This window comes from Eleutherodactylus coqui, chromosome 1 (genome assembly GCF_035609145.1).
Source record: "Eleutherodactylus coqui strain aEleCoq1 chromosome 1, aEleCoq1.hap1, whole genome shotgun sequence".
In the NCBI taxonomy this organism is placed as follows: domain Eukaryota; kingdom Metazoa; phylum Chordata; class Amphibia; order Anura; family Eleutherodactylidae; genus Eleutherodactylus; species Eleutherodactylus coqui.
The window spans coordinates 268,351,314-268,370,607 of record NC_089837.1 but is presented as its reverse complement, the minus strand read 5'-3'; the positions used below and the strand labels follow the sequence as shown (position 1 = coordinate 268,370,607).

At 47.1% G+C, this 19,294-nt stretch overlaps 1 protein-coding gene across 1 annotated transcript in view; it reads left to right on the top strand.

Moving 5' to 3' along the window:
• Window positions 1–19,294, top strand: part of LOC136633167 (myosin-binding protein H-like) — a 379,268-nt gene that overhangs the window by 299,985 nt on the left and 59,989 nt on the right. Inside the window, exons 6-7 of the mRNA XM_066608696.1 lie at window positions 10,437–10,576; window positions 13,251–13,410. Coding sequence (XP_066464793.1) covers window positions 10,437–10,576; window positions 13,251–13,410 — 300 coding nt within the window. The remainder of the gene's footprint in view (window positions 1–10,436; window positions 10,577–13,250; window positions 13,411–19,294) is intronic.

Sequence of the window (19,294 nt, the reverse complement as noted above, 5' to 3'; positions counted from 1 at the left end):
ACACATAAATGAAGACTTGCACCCCAAAATGGATACCCCTGTTTGTCCCGTGTTCATAGACATACCCATTGTGGCCCTAATTTTTTGTCTGGATGCACAATGGGGCCCAAAATGAAAGGAACAATCGGTGGCTTTCAGAACAGAAATTTAGTATGAAGGTGATTTAGGCCCTACTGCCCACTTGTAGAGCCTTTGAGCGGCTAAAACGACAGAGAACCCCAACAAATGATCCCAATTTGAAAACTAGACCCCTTAACGAATTTATCTAGGGGTGTACTGTGTATTTTTACCCTACAATTTTTTTTAGCAGTTGTATCAATTTAAAAACTGTTTTTTTGTACAGCACACATAGGAATGAAGACTTTCACCACAAAATGGATACCCCTGTTTGTCCCGTGATCAGAACCATACCCCTTGTGGCCTTAATCTACTTAAAGGACACATGGCAAGGCCTGTAATGGAGGGAACACCAGTTGAATTGCAGGGCACAACTGTATACATTCCAGGCCCCATTGCCCACTTGTACAGAATAAAAATTGACACCTTAACCCCCCCCCCCCCCCCACCACCACCACCACACACACACACACTCCGTGCCCTTTTCGGCGTTCCCCAAATCTTAGATAAAAGTAATAATGTGAACTGTATAGTATTTCCAAAGACACGGCTAATTACGTAGGCTGGTTGGGATGGGTACATGGGGCAATAAAACCGTGTATACCTCCTCCTCTCATGCTTTTTGGGGGTATTTCGTGACCTCAGTAGTGGGTATGGGGTGTAAAAGGTGGCGCTCTGTGAGTCTCCGTAAGCTTGATGAGGTGCAGCGGTCTCACACAGAAGATGCTCAACAAGGTGCTCCTGGAACTGCAGGAAGGCGAACGTTCCCAGGGCTTCTTGTAAATTGCGTATTACAGGTAGCGGTCTGAATAACGCCAGGCTCACGCAGCCGTAGGTGGAATCCGTTTGCGGAGGCCCGCAGTGGATCCCAGCTGTGAGCCCGGCTGTGACCCTGCGTACGGCCACGTAATGTACTGCGCATAACTGCCTACTCACACAGGCGGTCATGCGCAGTACTTTTTTTTTTTTTGTATTTACTGCACCGTCGCTTAGCGATGACACGGGTACCCGCAGCCCGTATAGAAGGTAGTTGCATATGGGCTGTGCGTATATCCGTGACCATGGAGCACAATGGGCTCTATGTTGCGGATATCCGTGGTAAAATAGAACCTGCTGTGTTCTCTTTTCTGCGAGTGGATTACGCAATTCTGACCCACTAATGTGAGCGGAATTGTGTAATCCAATGCGATTGATCTGCGTATTACCGCGGATCAGACACATGTGGAATCCGTAATTCCTATTCGGTCATGTGAGACCGGCCAAAGGTAGATCGCTACCTTTTTATCACGTGACTGGCGACCTCTCAACAAGGTCACTGCTCCAGGATCTCGGCGACCATTGGTCGCTGGGAGCAAGGAGATTTTACATTTCATGGGCTCCCTGACTCCTGCGCATGTGTCCGGTGTTTTGCCGGCGGTCACATGTGCAGAATCCGGGAAAGTTCACGGAGGAAGATCGCGTCGGGGTGCAAATACGGAGGCCTCCGGTAAAAAGTTTCATCTCACCGATCACATCGGTGAGGAGAGATGAACCTTCACCTTTTTTTACTTTTACGTGTTCGCCATTATCCATTGGATAATGGCGAATACGGGATAAGGAACCGCTCACCGCGGCCCCCCGTGAAATCTCCAGGCTCTCGGCTAAGTTTTGTAGCCAGGAGCAGGGAGATTTTAAATTACCCTGGCAATCCACGGCTTTTGTGCGGCACCTGCCATTTTGGCGACGGGCACGTGCGCAGAAACTGGGGTAAGGTTGGCGGATAAATCCGCGGGCCTTAGGTACATCATTCCATCCTCCCTCACTAATATGATCCGTGGGGGGAGATGAAACGTAAGCTTTTTTAACTTTTTAAAACTTTTTTTTTTACTTTTTACACTTTTTTTTTACTTTTTACACTTTTTTTTACTTGAAATGATCACTGTTATCCATAGAAGCCAGGAGATTTTGAATGTGCCGGGGCTCCCAGCCTTCTGTGCATGCGCGTGATGTCATACGCCTGGCGCGCATGCGCAGAAGAGTGGCGTCGGGTCCCGGAGGACCCATTTGTCGCGGGACATCGCGGACAAGCCGGGTGAGTATTTTCAGCTGCCCTGATGGATCCGATCCATCAGGGCAGCTGAATCTTTAACATTTTTCACTGTTTTATTTACTTTATTGCAATCATAACTATCCAATGGATAGCGCCGATCGCAATGCCGGGGGGGACTGCCCGCTGCCCCGGATGACAGCTCCATGCTGTCGGCTACCTGCGGGCACTGACAGCATGGAGCTGTCACGTCCTCAGGCAAGTGGGCATTAATCCTAAGAGGACACATAATACTACGTCCTCTAGGATTAAAGCCCACTTACTGAGGATGTAGTTTCCCTATGGGGCCGTCACTAAGGGGTTAATCAGTGGGAGACTGAGGCAAAGAGTATTGTACAGGCACACAGTTATTTCTGTGATTGGACAGTGGTTTACTTATGCTTCTTCCTGATCAACAAAGACTCAATTAGGTGAGGGGTGGAGGTGTGGCACTCTGACTTCAGGCTATAAGGGCTCTCACCCACTTACGTTTTTTTAATGTAATTGTCAATGGGACTTTCTAATGTTTAAAAATGCATCACACAAAAATTGCAAAGCACAAACTTGACAATTACGTTAAAAAACACAGCGATTTCGCAGCGTTAACGAAACACAAATGGGTAAGAGCCCTCAAATGTTCACTTTTTTTGTAAAATAAAAGCAATTTGTTGAAATAATTGTTTATAATTAGAGATGAGCGAGCACCAAAATGCTCGGGTGCTCGTTACTCGGGACGAACTTTTCGCGATGCTCGAGGGTTCGTTTCGAGTAACGAACCCCATTGAAGTCAATGGGCGACCCAAGCATTTTTGTATTTCGCCGATGCTCGCTAAGGTTTCCTTGTGTAAAAATCTGGGCAATTCAAGAAAGTGATGGGAACGACACAGCAATGGATAGGGCAGGCGAGGGGCTACATGTTGGGCTGCATCTCAAGTTCACAGGTCGCACTATTAAGCCACAATAGCGGCAAGAGTGGGCCCCCCCCCTCCCAAAAACTTTTACTTCTGAAAAGCCCTCATTAGCATGGCATACCTTTGCTAAGCACCACACTACCTCCAACAAAGCACAATCACTGCCTGCATGACACTCCACTGCCACTTCTCCTGGGTTACATGCTGCCCAACCGCCCCCCCTCCCCCCCACAGCGCACACCAAAGTGTCCCTGCGCAGCCTTCAGCTGCCCTCATGCCACACCACCCTCATGTCTATTTAGAAGTGCGTCTGCCATGAGAAGGTACCGCAGGCACACACTGCAGAGGGTTGGCACGGCTAGGCAGCGACCCTCTTTAAAAGGGGCGGGGCGATAGCCCACAATGCTGTACAGAAGCAATGAGAAATAGAATCCTGTGCCACCGCCATCAGGAGCTGCACACCTGGGCATAGCAATGGGGAACCTATGTGCCACACACTATTCATTCTGTCAAGGTGTCTCTGCATGCCCCAGTCAGACCGGGCTTTTTAATTCATAGACACAGGCAGGTACAACTCCCTATTGTGAAGTCCCTGTCGACCGACAGCATGGGTGGCTCCCTGGAACCCACCGGCGATACACAAAAATATCCCATTGCATTGCCCAACACAGCTGAGGTAGTAATGTCGTGCTTAATGCAGGTGGGCTTCGGCCCACACTGCATGCCCCAGTCAGACTGGGGTTCTTTACAAGTGGAAACAGATGCATTTATAATTCCCTGTGGACCCACAGCATGGGTGGGTGCCAGGAAGCCACCGGCGGAACATAGAAATATCCCATTGCATTGCCCAACACAGCTGAGGTAGTAATGTCGTGCTTAATGCAGGTGGGCTTCGGCCCACACTGCATGCCCCAGTCAGACTGGGGTTCTTTACAAGTGGACACATGTAGGTTAAACTCCGTGTGCACCTACAGCATGGGTGGCTCCCTGGAACCCACCGGCGATGCACAAAAATATCCCATTGCATTGCCCAACACAGCTGAGGTAGTAATGTCGTGCTTAATGCAGGTGGGCTTCGGCCCACACTGCATGCCCCAGTCAGACTGGGGTTCTTTACAAGTGGACACATGTAGGTTAAACTCCGTGTGCACCTACAGCATGGGTGGCTCCCTGGAACCCACCGGCGATACACAAAAATATCCCATTGCATTGCCCAACACAGCTGAGGTAGTAATGTCGTGCTTAATGCAGGTGGGCTTCGGCCCACACTGCATGCCCCAGTCAGACTGGGGTTCTTTACAAGTGGAAACAGATGCATTTATAATTCCCTGTGGACCCACAGCATGGGTGGGTGCCAGGAAGCCACCGGCGGTACATAGAAATATCCCATTGCATTGCCCAACACAGCTGAGGTAGTAATGTCATGCTTAATGCAGGTGGGCTCCGGCCAACACTGCATGCCCCAGTCAGACTGGTAATATGTACCTTAACAGTAACCGCGTTGGTGGTAATGTGGTGGTGACTGCGGACCTAGTAGCGCGGTTTTATTTTGTTGGTTTTCGGAATGTGGCAAGGATTAAGTGGGCCGTGGCGGGGGATGTTTTGGAGGCACTACATGTCCTCTCCACGTGTCCGTGGTTATATGCACCTTAACAGTAACAGCGTTGGTGGGAAATGGCCTCGCCGCCATCATGTCTTTGGGAAGCCTCTGTTTCCACACCCCAGAGACATACCATTAGCAGCGGTATAGGCAGAGCCCAGAATTAGTAACATTTCAGCCGTAGCATTAGCGACAGGCCCCACTAACATATCACTAGCAGCATTATAGGGGGAGCACAGTCTTAGTTCCATTTCAGTAATAGTAGCAGCCTACACAGGCCCCAGGAACAATTCCGAAGCAGCAGTATAGGAGGAGCATAGTCTTAGTTCCATTTAAGTCATTTTAGCAGCCTAAACAGGCCCCAGGAACAATTCCGAAGCAGCAGTATAGTGGGAGCGCAGTCTTAGTTCCATTTCAGTAGCTGCAGTATAGCCAAGGCCCAAGTTACATTTATGTAGCTAAAGTGTAGGCCAACCCCACACACACTTCTGTACCATGAGTGCAGGCGAAGAACATACAAATTGCTATGATTACACTGTAGGTGAGGGCCCCAAAACATTGGTGTACCAACAGTACTAATGTACCTCAGTAAAAATTGGCCATGCCCAACCAAGATGGCAGGTGAAACCCATTAATCGCTTTGGTTAATGTGGCTTAAGTGGTAACTAGGCCTGGAGGCAGCCCAGTTTAACTAAAAATTGGTTCAAGTTAAAGTTTCAACGCTTTTAAGAGCATTGAAACATATAAAAATTGTTTAGAAAAATTAGATGAGTGAGCCTTGTGGCCCTAAGAAAAATTGCCCGTTCAGCGTGATTACGTGAGGTTTCAGGAGGAGGAGCAGGAGGGGGAGGAGGAATATTAGACACAGATTGATGAAGCAGAAATGTCCCCGTTTTGGATGGTGAGAGAGAACGTAGCTTCCATCCGCGGGTGCAGCCTACGTATTGCTTACGTATCGCTGCTGTCCGCTGGTGGAGAAGAGAAGTCTGGGGAAATCCAGGCTTTGTTCATCTTGATGAGTGTTAGCCTGTCGGCACTGTCGGTTGACAGGCGGGTACGCTTATCTGTGATGATTCCCCCAGCCGCACTAAACACCCTTTCCGACAAGACGCTAGCCGCAGGACAAGCAAGCACCTCCAGGGCATACAGCGCTAGTTCAGGCCACGTGTCCAGCTTCGACACCCAGTAGTTGTAGGTGGCAGAGGCGTCACGGAGGACGGTCGTGCGATCGGCTACGTACTCCCTCACCATCCTTTTACAGTGCTCCCGCCGACTCAGCCTTGACTGGGGAGCGGTGACACAGTCTTGCTGGGGAGCCATAAAGCTGTCCAGGCCCTTAAAGACTGTTGCACTGCCTGGGCTGTACATGCTGCTCGATCTCCGCACCTCCCCTGCTACCTGGCCCTCGGAACTGCGCCTTCTGCCACTAGCGCTGTCGGATGGGAATTTTACCATCAGCTTGTCTGCCAGGGTCCTGTGGTATAGCAACACTCTCGAACCCCTTTCCTCTTCGGGAATGAGAGTGGGAAGGTTCTCCTTATAGCGTGGGTCGAGCAGTGTGTACACCCAGTAATCCGTAGTGGCCAGAATGCGTGTAACGCGAGGGTCACGAGAAAGGCATCCTAACATGAAGTCAGCCATGTGTGCCAGGGTACCTGTACGCAACACATGGCTGTCCGCACTAGGAAGATCACTTTCAGGATCCTCCTCCTCCTTCTCCTCAGGCCATACACGCTGAAATGATGACAGGCAAGCAGCATGAGTACCGTCAGCTGTCTCTTCCCCCTCCTCCTCATCCTCCTCATGCTCCTCCTCCTCCTCCTGAACGCGCTGAGATATAGACAGGAGGGTGCTCTGACTATCCAGCGACATACTGTCTTCCCCCGGCTCTGTTTCCGAGCGCAAAGCGGCTGCCTTTATGGTTTGCAGGGAACTTCTCAAGATGCATAGCAGAGGAATGGTGACGCTAATGATTGCAGCATCGCCGCTCACTACCTGGGTAGACTGCTCAAAGTTTCGAAGGACCTGGCAGATGTCTGCCAACCAGGCCCACTCTTCTGAAAAGAATTGAGGAGGCTGACTCCCACTGCGCCGCCCATGTTGGAGTTGGTATTCCACTATAGCTCTACACTGCTCATAGAGCCTAGCCAACATGTGGAGCGTAGAGTTCCACCGTGTGGGCACGTCGCACAGCAGTCGGTGCACTGGCAGATTAAACCGATGTTGCAGGGTGCGCAGGGTGGCAGCGTCCGTGTGGGACTTGCGGAAATGTGCGCAGAGCCGGCGCACCTTTACTAGCAGGTCTGACAAGCGTGGGTAGCTTTTCACAAAGCGCTGAACCACCAAATTAAAGACATGGGCCAGGCATGGCACGTGCGTGAGGCTGCCGAGCTGCAGAGCCGCCACCAGGTTACGGCCGTTGTCACACACGACCATGCCCGGTTGGAGGCTCAGCGGCGCAAGCCAACGGTCGGTCTGCTCTGTCAGACCCTGCAGCAGTTCGTGGGCCGTGTGCCTCCTATCTCCTAAGCTGAGTAGTTTCAGCACGGCCTGCTGACGCTTGCCCACCGCTGTGCTGCCACGCCGCGCGACACCGACTGCTGGCGACGTCCTGCTGCTGCTGACACATCTAGATTGCGAGACAGAGGTTGAGGAGGAGGAGGAGGGTGCTTTAGTGGAGGAAGCATACACCGCCGAACATACCACCACCGAGCTGGGGCCCGCAATTCTGGGGGTGGGTAGGACGTGAGCGGTCCCAGGCTCTGACTCTGTCCCAGCCTCCACTAAATTCACCCAATGTGCCGTCAGGGAGATGTAGTGGCCCTGCCCGCCTGTGCTTGTCCACGTGTCCGTAGTTAAGTGGACCTTGCCACTAACCGCATTGGTGAGGGCGCGTACAATGTTGCGGGAGACGTGGTCGTGCAGGGCTGGGACGGCACATCGGGAAAAGTAGTGGCGACTGGGAACTGAGTAGCGCGGGGCCGCCGCCGCCATCATAGCTTTGAAACAACCACAACCCTATACGGCAGCATCTCAAGGCTGATAAATTTGGCTATGTGGACGGTTAACGATTGAGCGTGCGGGTGCGTGGCGGCGTACTTGCGCTAGCGACGGCTGGACTGTGCGGTGCGAGACATTGGTGGATGGGGCCGAGGACAGCGGAGGTGAGGGTGTGGGTGCAGGCCAGGAGACGGTAGTGCCTGTGTCCTGAGAGTGGGGTTGGATCTCAGTGGCAGGTTGGGGCACAGGGGGAGAGGCAGCGGTGCAAACCGGAGGCGGTGAACGGCCTTCGTCCCACCTTGTGGGGTGCTTGGCCATCATATGTCTGCGCATGCTGGTGGTGGTGAGGCTGTTGGTGGTGGCTCCCCGGCTGATCTTGGCGCGACAAAGGTTGCACACCACTGTTCGTCGGTCGTCAGGCGTCTCTGTGAAAAACTGCCAGACCTTAGAGCACCTCGGCCTCTGCAGGGTGGCATGGCGCGAGGGGGCGCTTTGGGAAACAGTTGGTGGATTATTCGGTCTGGCCCTGCCTCCACCCCTGGCCACCGCACTGCCTCTTGCAACCTGCCCTGCTGCTGCCCTTGCCTGCCCCTCTGAAGACCTGTCCTGAGTAGGCGTTGCACACCAGATGGGGTCAGTCACCTCATCGTCCTGCTGCTCTTCCTACGAATCCTCTGTGCGCTCCTCCCTCGGACTTACTGCCCTTACTACTACCTCACTGCAAGACAACTGTGTCTCATCGTCATCGTCCTCCTCACCCACTGAAAGGTCTTGAGACAGTTGCCGGAAGTCCCCAGCCTCATCCCCCGGACCCCGGGAACTTTCCAATGGTTGTGCATCAGTGACGATAAACTCCTCTGGTGGGAGAGGAACCACTGCTGCCCAATCTGAGCAGGGGCCCGAGAACAGTTCCTGGGAGTCTTCCCGCTCCTGAGCATGTGTCATTGTAGTGGAGTGAGGAGGCTGGGAGGAAGAAGGAGCAGCAGACAGAGGATTCGGATTTGCAGCACTGGACGGCGCAGAACTCTGGGTAGATGATAGCTTGCTCGAAGCACTTTCTGCCATTCACGACAGGACCTGCTCACACTGCTCATTTTCTAATAAAGGTCTCCCGCGTGGACCCATTAATTGGGCGATGAATGTGGGGACGCCAGAAACGTGCCTCTCTCCTAATCGCGCAGAAGTCGGCTGCGACACACCTGGATCAGGAGCTCGGCCTGTGCCCACACCCTCACTTGGGCCTACGCGTCCTCGGCCGCGTCCACGTCCTCTAGGCCTACCCCTACCCCTCAGCATGCTGTATTACCAGTGATTTCCAAGCCAGGAAAGAAATTGGCGCAAGCCTGCAGCCAAAATAGAATTTTTTCCCTTGTTTTTCAAAGGACAAGCCACACTGCGTGTATTCAATGAATACTACTAAGTTTAATAACTGTGTTGTGGCCCTGCAAATGTGTCACAGAACTGCAGTGATGCAAAGTTATTCGCTACAGCAGATCAGGGATTTCCCATGCAGGAAAGAAATTGGCGCAAGCCTGCAGCCAAAATAGAATTTTTTCCCTTGTTTTTCAAAGGACAAGCCACACTGCGTGTATTCAATGAATACTACTAAGTTTAATAACTGTGTTGTGGCCCTGCAAATGTGTCAGAGAACTGCAGTGATGCAAAGTTATTCGCTACAGCAGATCAGGGATTTCCCATGCAGGAAAAAAATTGGCGCAAGCCTGCAGTAAAACGTAGCTGGCTGCGTCTGATTTTTTTTAACGTTCTGCACGCAGCACACACGTACCCATTGCCCTGAGGACTGTCAGAGGCAGGCGAAATAGAATTTTTTCCCTTGTTTTTCAAAGGACAAGCCACACTGGGTGTATTCAATGAATAATGTATGTCTTCTGGCCCTGCCTACACAATTCTATCCCTGTAGTATTAATGCCGGGTGCAATGGTCTGCACAGCCGGTTTTGAGAAAGAAAAAAAAAATGCAACACTGCTAACAGCAGCCTGGACAGTACTGCACACGGATAGATGTGGCCCTAGAAAGGACCGTTGGGGTTCTTGAAGCCTACACTCACTGCTAACACTCTCCCTGCCTAACCACCACTTCTGTCCCTATTGCAGGGCGCAATGCTCTGCAAATCCAATTTTGAAAAAAAAAAAAAAAATACAGTGCTAACACAGTACTGCACACTATTAGATGTGGCCCTCAGAAGGACCGTTGGGGTTCTTGAAGCCTACACTAACTCCTAACGCTCTCCCTACAGCAGCTCCAGCACGATACCACTGTCCCTCAGCTAACTCACAAGGCATCTGAGCCGAGCCGCGGGAGGGGCCGATTTTTATACTCGGGTGACATCAGATCTCCCCAGCCACTCACAGCAGGGGGGTGGTATAGGGCTTGAACGTCACAGGGGGAAGTTGTAATGCCTTCCCTGTCTTTCAATTGGCCAGAAAAGCGCGCTAACGTCTCAGAGAGGAAACTGAAAGTAACCGGAACACCGCGTGGTACTCGTTACGAGTAACGAGCATCCCGAACACCCTAATATTCGCACAAATATCAAGCTCGGACGAGTACGTTCGCTCATCTCTATTTATAATAGATCAAATAATACCCATATTCAAAAAGCACAGTATTTCTAAACCATAAAATGTCATGTGAATTATGTCATTAACATGTTTTTAACATAATTTCCACAATTGTAACACATTTTTTTTAACACTTTTTGTTTTACTGTATTGTTTTATTGAAGAACATCCTGGTCCCCCCAAAAGTATTAAGGTTGCGGATGTGTGGGGATTTAATGCGGCTCTGGAGTGGACCCCACCAACAGACGATGGTAACACAGAAATTACTGGTTATACTGTGCAGAAGTCTGATAAAAAAACTGGAGTAAGGATTTGCTATTTTGAATGTTTCCTAAACAAAATTTTGCTATTTAAAGTGTGGGCTCCTTCACATGGGCGCAATACACAGAGAATAGAACCAATTGATTTTCAATCGGTTTGTTCACATTTCCGTATTTTGCGCAAATAAAATGCAGCATGCTCTACTTTTCTGTGCATTTATGCACCAAAAGTCCCCTTAGAAGTCAATAGGGAATGCCTAAATCTGGGCACAATGCACAAGGTGATGCGTAGTATGCTGTGCAATTTCACTAGAAAAAGAAGGAATCTGAAACTAATTATCCATTTGAACTTGTTTGCGGCATGCAAATGAACATATACTGCGGGCAGAAAAAGTACATATGTCGATATGCACGCAAAAAAATCATGGCTCGGTACGCAAAAACGCAGCACTGAGTCGCAAACAAATGCAAATATGCCTCTGTGAAGGGGCCCTGACAAGCTTTTACACACAGACTTTGCTATTTACCCCATTCTTCTAATTTCTGATTACTCTTCTAATTACTTATGTATCGGCTAGGATAAGCTTGAGTGGTGCAATCAACAGAGAAAAGACATTTTTAGTACAGAATTCATATATCAGAATACATCCTTGTTCATTGGCTCATATAAAGCGATCTAGTACCCATAATATATAATACTGTTTCTTAAAAAAATACAAAAAGGTATCCAGAGCACTTTTAAAATCTTTCAGCAAATCAACCATTACAACAACCTCTAATCTACAGCTAAATATACATTTCTTGTAAGATTTTGCTGTTGATTTGCAGCAGATCTGCTAAAGGTGAAACTGCAGCAATGCCATATGTGAAAACACCTTTAGGGCTTATTCACACGAGCGTATATTGACTGGCGTTTTCACGGCCGTCCGACATACACTATCATGTGATGCACCGGCTTGGCATATATGCCGTTGGGCAGGGGAAGCTCTGCTAAGCTGTCTCCCCCTTCCCTCTTCCTCGCCGGCTCACCTCCTCTCTCCTCCCCTCCGGCTGTTTGCAATAAGAGGTGGCGGGATGGGGGCGGAGCTAAGCTCCCGCCATCCTCCTCGCAGCCAGCAAACAGCGGCAAGGGGTGGAGAGAAGAAGAGAAGGGGGGGGGGGAGTTTAGCAGTCATGCTGCTAAACTCTCTTTCACCTCCCTTCTCCGGCCGCTGTCATCAGCTCCCATAGGAGGACTATCCTTCCTGTCCGGTGTAAAAGCGCCCAGCTGGGCGCTTTCTAGTCGCAGCAATACGCCCGTGTAATCTGATGCATTGGAATGCAAAGCATCAGATGGTAGCGTATATTGGCCGGCTGATATATACTCGCATGAATAAGCCCTTACAGACAGTCTCTTGCTCTTAGGGTATGTTTACACAGTGGAATCTGATATGGAGTTTTCTGCATAGATTTCTTCTCCAAAACCATGGCAGAAATCTGTTACTAGGACGCATATTATGTTGCATATTTTTCCTCAGATGCACCAATAGATTTAGCCCTTTCAACAGGCAAAATCCACATGCGGATAATTAAGGTACCCATATACGTCTTTTGTTCTGGTTTTTCATTAGGTTTCTTAATCCTATTTTTTAACCCTTTATCCTGGCACTCCAAAACTCAAATCTTTTCTATTTTCCTGTTAATGTAGCTGTATAATAGCTTGCTTTTTTGCAGAACAAGTTGTGCTTTTCACTTCCACTATGGGGTACATATCACTTGCTAATGGATTTTATTGAGGCCCATTGTCCATGGGCAGATTTGATTTGAGGAATCCGCGTGGGAGATCCGCATATCAAGCCGCCCTAGAGAAGCATGGACGTCCGCAAATGGATTTAAGCATGCAGATTTGTTTTGTGGACCTTTTGGTCCGGAAAACAAATCACAGCATGCTCCAATTTTGTGCGGTGCCTGTATTGACGCCTTCCACTGAAATCAATAGAAGCTGTCCGATTCGCAGCTGACCACAAGCTGACACTGCGGACGGATTGCGGATTCGCGGGAAAGCAGTAGATTTAAAACATAAAAATTCTGTACTGCGCATGTCCGACAGCACACCATGCGGACCATCTGCAGTACAGATAACGCGGAAGTGGGCAGGTCCGTGCGGACGCCTCCGACTTCCCGCACAGGTACGCAGAGTCCTCGGTTGCAGGCAGGGTGGGATTGGGTCTAAGGCTGTCTGTCCATAAGAGCCGCCGCAGGAGCACACTAAAGTCACCACGATTTGCTACGATGAACCTATCATAATGATTGGTTAATTGCAGAGAATCGTGGCAAGTCGCGGCATGCCGCGATTTTTAGACTCGAGCGGAAAATCCCTATATATTTCCCGCTCATGTACATTGGGCTGCGCTTTCCATAGTTATCCTATGGAAAGCTTTTCAAGTGTGATCCGCGTGCGATTTATCACCGCGGATCACGCTATGAAGTATCGTCCGTGGACAGCCAGCCTAACTCTTTCTGGGAAGGAAAGAAAGATAAATAGTAATTCTGTTGTGTATTTTTATGGTTTCAATTTTGGGCCATTCATAAATAACATTCTGCCTTTACTATTTATTAGTTTGAGAATGGAAAACATTCAACATTTTTGAAAATACACAAAATACTGTAAATGCATTAACTACTCTCACTGATTCACATATGTTCAGCTTTTTTATTTTTATATTTTTCATGTTTTAGGAATGGTTTACAGTTCTTGAGAACTATCATCAAACTAACTGTACTGTTTCGGACTTAATCATTGGAAATTCCTACTACTTCAGAGTGTTTTCTGAAAATTTTTTTGGCATTAGTGAAAAATCTGCAGTTACTAAAGGTTGTGCTACTATAAAGAAAACAGGTGAGTTATTTCTTTATTGTTTATACCATGCAACATTAGATTTTATGTTATATTCAATTTCCTGCTGTGATCACTGAGGAATTGTAGGCAGCTTAACAAAGAGGAGATTCTGCTCTAAGTACTTGAAAGAGGTGCAGTACTGTAATGTTTAAGTCACATGGGCGAGTGCGATTTTGGTTAGTGAAAAACACTTGTTTTTACATTGGTTTTTGTTCTCCTCTGCACTTCCTGGTTCCAGTCGTCTCCATAGTAACCTGCATTAAAAACGCATTGCACTCGCTTGAAAATCACATGGCATTTGATTTTGATATGTTTTTTTAACGCTCCCATAGGAAATACTGAGCGATCACATTAAAGTAAATAAAAAGTAAAAAAAAGAAATAGAGTTTCAGCTTCGCTCATGGATAGCATCCATGAGGGGCGCTGAAACTACTCACCCCCATGTCGCGACGATCTGGTTCCGAAAAGGACCTTCGGATGTCTTTTGCGCATGTGCGCCAAAGGAAATATGGAGACGTATATGCAGAAGACCGGATCATCGCGGGACATTTGAAATCCCCTGGCTATTGAAGGTAGCCGAGAAGCAGGAGATGTCACAGGGGACCGCGGTGAATGGACCCCGGGCCCATAATCGTCACTATTCACCTCCCCTAATGGTTCGGATCCATGAGGAAATTAATCACCGAAAAAGAACTAAAATTGAACTTTTATTGATTATCTATATATATAAAATTGAATGTATGCGTGTGTGTCTCTGTCTGTCTGTTTGTCCTTTATGCGCTACTACACCATTCATCCGATCGCCATGAAACTTTGGGAAGTTGTTGAGTACACTCCTGGGAAGATTATAGGTATAGTACATTTATGCTATGATAAATAGCGCGCGCGAGCGTCGTCGACAGTTACGACCCCCCACCCACGTAGATCGTTCGATTTCCATCATTGCCACTAATTCTCTCACTTCCCGATGTTGTAGAAACATGAAATTTGGCACTAGCATTGACTATGTCATAAATAGGAAAAGGTAATGGGTCCAAACTCGATTATTCAATTCTATGTGCCAAAGAATTAGCGTCCAAATTGTACGTACGGAATCTAATTTTCTCACTTCCCAATGTCATAGAAACTTGAAATTTGGCACGAGCATTGATTATGTCATAAATAGGAAAAGCTAATGGGTCCCAACTCGATTATTCAATTCTATACGCCAAAGAATTAGCGTCCAAATTTTTACGTACGGAATGTAATTTTCTCACATAGAAACATTAAATTTGGCACGGGCATTGAATATGTCATAAATAGGAAAAGTTAATGGGTCCCAACTCTATTATTCAATTCTATGCGCAAAAAAACTAGCGTCCAAATTTTACGTACGGAATGTAATTTTCTCACATAGAAACTTGAAATTTGGCACGGGCATTGAATATGTCATAAATAGGAAAAGCTAATGGGTCCCAACTCGATTATTCAATTCTAGCGCAAAAGAATTAGCGTCCAAATTTTACGTACGGAATCAAATTTTCTCACTTTCCGGTGTCATAGAACGTGAAATTTGGCAGGAGCATTGATTATGTCATAAATAGGAAAAGCTAATGGGTCCCAACTCGATTATTCAATTCTATGCGCAAAAGAATTAGCGTCCAACTTTTACGTACGGAATCTAATTCTCTCACTTCCTGATATATATAAATGAATGTATGTCTGTCTGTCTGTCCTTTATGCGCTACTACACCATTCATCCAATTGCCATGAGACTTTGGGAAGTTGTTGAGTACACTCCTCCTAAGATTACTGGCATAATACATCTATCCTACAATCGGTGGAGCGCGTGCGAGCATCATCGACAGTTATGCCCCCCAGACAAAGATCGTTTGATTTCCATCTCAAGCACGAAAGCGAAAGGCATTACGAGCAACGGGATGCGTGTTCAACCACAAAATGTTGCATCCACCGAACGTTTCGCAAGACAATTGCTGGATATTGAGAATGATGAGGTAAAATGAAAGCTGCGCTGTGCTTGGTTGTTATATATTATACTGCTGAGGTAAAATGAAAGCTGTGCTGTGATTGGTTGCTATTTCTTATACTGCTGAGGTAACATGAAAGCTGTGCTGTGATTGGTGGCTACTTCTTATACAACTGAGGTTGCATGAAAGCTGTGCTGCGATTCGTTGTTATATATTATACCACTGAGGTAACATGAAAGCTGCGCTGTGATTGGTTGCTATATATAATACCGCAGATGTAACATGAAAGCTGCGCTGTGATTGGTTGTTATATATTATACTGAGGTAACATGAAAGCTGTGCTGTGATTGGTTGTTATATATTTTACTGAGGTAACATGAAAGCTGCGCTGCGATTCGTTGTTATATATTATACCACTGAGGTAACATGAAAGCTGTGCTGTGATTGGTTGTTATATATTATACCGATGAGGTAACATGAAAGCTGCGCTGTGATTGGTTGTTATATATTATACCGCTGAGGTAACATGAAAGCTGCGCTGTGATTGGTTGCTATTTTTTATATTGCTGTGGCAGAATAAAAGTTGCGCTGTGATTGGTTGTTATTTCTCTTACTGCTGAGGTAACATGAAAGCTGTGCTGTGATTGGTTGTTATATATTATACCACTGAGGTAACATGAAAGCTGCGCTGTGATTGGTTGTTATCTAGATATATAAAAACGAATGAATGTATGTCTGTCTGTCTTCGCAGCAACGCGCGACGGGTAAGCTAGTCTATATATATAAAATTGAATGTATGTCTGTCTGTTTGTTTGTTTGTCCTTTATGCGCTACTACACCATTCATCCGATCGCCATGAAACTTCGGGAAGTTGTTGAGTACACTCCTGGGAAGATTATAGGCATAGTACAACTATCCTATGATAAGTGGCGCACGTGCGAGCGTTGACAGTTACGCCCCCCCCCACGTAGATCGTTCGATTTCCATCATTGCCACCAATTCTCTCACTTCCCGATATCCTAAAAACTTGAAATTTGGCACGAGCATTGATTATGTCCTAAATAGGAAAAGCTAATGGGTCCAAACTCAATTATTCAATTCTAAGCGCAAAAGAATTAGCGTCCAAATTTTACGTACGGAATTTAATTCTCTCTCTTTTCAATGTCATAGAAACTTGAAATTTGGCACGAGCATTGATTATGTCATAAATAGCTAAAGGTAATAGATCCCAACTTGATTATTCAGTTCTAAGCGCAAAAGAATTAGCGTCCAAATTTTAAGTACGGAATCTAATTCTCTCACTTCCCAATGTCATAGAAGCTTAAAATTTGCAAGAGCATTGATAATGTCATAAATAGGTAAAATTAATAGGTCCCAACTTGATTATTCAATTCTAAGCGCAAAAGAATTAGCGTCCAAATTTTACGTACGGAATCTAATTCTCTCACTTTCCAATGTCATAGAAACTTGAAATTTGGCGCGAGCATTGAATATGTCAGAAATAGGAAAAGTTAATAGGTCCAAACTCAATTATTTAATTCTAAGCGCCAAAGAATTAGCGTCCAAATTTTATGTACGGAATTTAATTCTTTCACTTTCCAATGTCATAGAAACTTGAAATTTGGCACGAGCACTGTTTATGTCATAAATAGGTAAAGTTAATGGGTCCCAACTCGATTATTCAATTCTGAGCGCAAAAGAATTAGCGTCCAAAGTTTACATACGGAATCTATTTCTGTCACTTTCCAATGTCGTAGAAACTTCAAATTTGGCACGAGCATTGATTATGTCAGAAATAGGAAAAGTTAATAGGTCCCAATTTGATTATTTAATTCTAAGCGCCAAAGAATTAGCGTCCAAACTTTACGTATGGAATTTCATTCTCTCACTTTCCAATGTCATAGAAACTTGAAATTTGGCACGAGCATTGATTATGTCAGAAATAGGTAAAGTTAATGGGTCGCAACTTGATTATTCAATTGTAAGCTCAAAAGAATTAGTGTCCAAATTTTACGTACGGAATCTTATTCTCTCACTTTCCAACGTCATAGAAACTTGAAATTTGGCAAGAGCATTGAATATGTCATAAATAGAGATGAGCGAACGTACTCGTCCGAGCTTGATACTCGTTCGAGTATTAGCATGTTCGAGATGCTCGTTACTCGTGACGAGTACCACGCGATGTTCGAGTTACTTTCACTTTCATCTCTGAGACGTTAGCGCGCTTTTCTGGCCAATAGAAGAGGGAAGGCATTACAACTTCCTGCGACGTTCAAGCCCTATACCACCCCCCTGCAGTGAGTGACTGGCGAGATCAGGTGTCACCCGAGTATAAAAATCGGCCCCTCCCGCGGCTCGCCACAGATTTGTTCTGACATAGAGGAGGGAAAGTGCTGTTGGTGCCGGAGCTGCTATAGGGAGAGTGTTAGGAGTATTTTTTGCTTCAAGAACCCCAACGGTCCTTCTTAGGGCCACATCTAGCCGTGTGCAGTACTGTGGAGGCTGCTTTTTCCCTTGTTGCACTTTTTTTTTGTATATCGGCCGTGCAGAGCATTGCACCCTGCAGTAATTATACATACTCCAGGGCCAGCAGTGGTGGTGAGGCAGGGACAGAAGACATATATTGTGAGGCAGGGACAGAAGACATATATATATTGAATATAGGCAGTGGGCCTTTCCAAAAACATTTGGGGAAAAAATCTATTTGGGCTGCCTGTGACTGTCCTCAGTGTACTGGGTCTGTGCTGGGTGTAGTTGTCCTCCTAATTCATACGCAGCCAGCTAAGTGTTACAGCAGGCTTGCGCAAAATTATTTCCTGGCTCTGTGTTGGCTGTTAAATCACCGCTGTATTTCAGTCCACAGTGCAACAGTCTGCAGTTATTTTACATACTCCAGGGCCAGTAGTGGTGACGCAGGGACAGAAGACATATTTATTGAATATAGGCAGTGGACCTTTGCAAAAACATTTGGGGAAAAAAATTTATTTGGGCTGCCTGTGACTGTCCTCAGTGTTCTGGGTCTGTGCTGGGTGTAGTTGTCCTCCTAATTCATACGCAGTCAGCTAAGTGTTACAGCAGGCTTGCGCAAAATTATTTCCTGGCTCTGTGTTGGCTGTTAAATCACCGCTGTATTCCAGTCCACAGTGCAACAGTCTGCAGTTATTTTACATACTCCAGGGCCAGTAGTGGTGACGCAGGGACAGAAGACATATACAGTGTGTATAGGCAGTGGGCCTTTCCAAAAACATTTGGGGAAAAAAATCTATTTGGGCTGCCTGTGACTGTCCTCAGTGTACTGGGTCTGTGCTGGGTGTAGTTGTCCTCCTAATTCATACGCAGCCAGCTAAGTGTTACAGCAGGCTTGCGCAAAATTATTTCCTGGCTCTGTGTTGGCTGTTAAATCACCGCTGTATTCCAGTCCACAGTGCAACAGTCTGCAGTTATTTTACATACTCCAGGGCCAGTAGTGGTGACGCAGGGACAGAAGACATATTTATTGAATATAGGCAGTGGACCTTTGCAAAAACATTTGGGGAAAAAAATTTATTTGGGCTGCCTGTGACTGTCCTCAGTGTTCTGGGTCTGTGCTGGGTGTAGTTGTCCTCCTAATTCATACGCAGCCAGCTAAGTGTTACAGCAGGCTTGCGCAAAATTATTTCCTGGCGTTCCGTAAGCGAAGTCGGCCTCCAACTACAGGCCAATAAGCGGCACATTTAATTACAGCGTTCTGTTTCTGCACTACTGGTAATACACCATGCTGAGGGGTAGGGGTAGGCCTAGAGGACGTGGACGCGGGCGAGGACGCGGAGGCCCAAGTCAGGGTGTGGGCACAGGCCGAGCCAGTGCGGTAGCCAGGGGTAGAGGCAGGGCCAGACCGAATAATCCACCAACTATTTCCCAAAGCGCCCCCTTGCGCC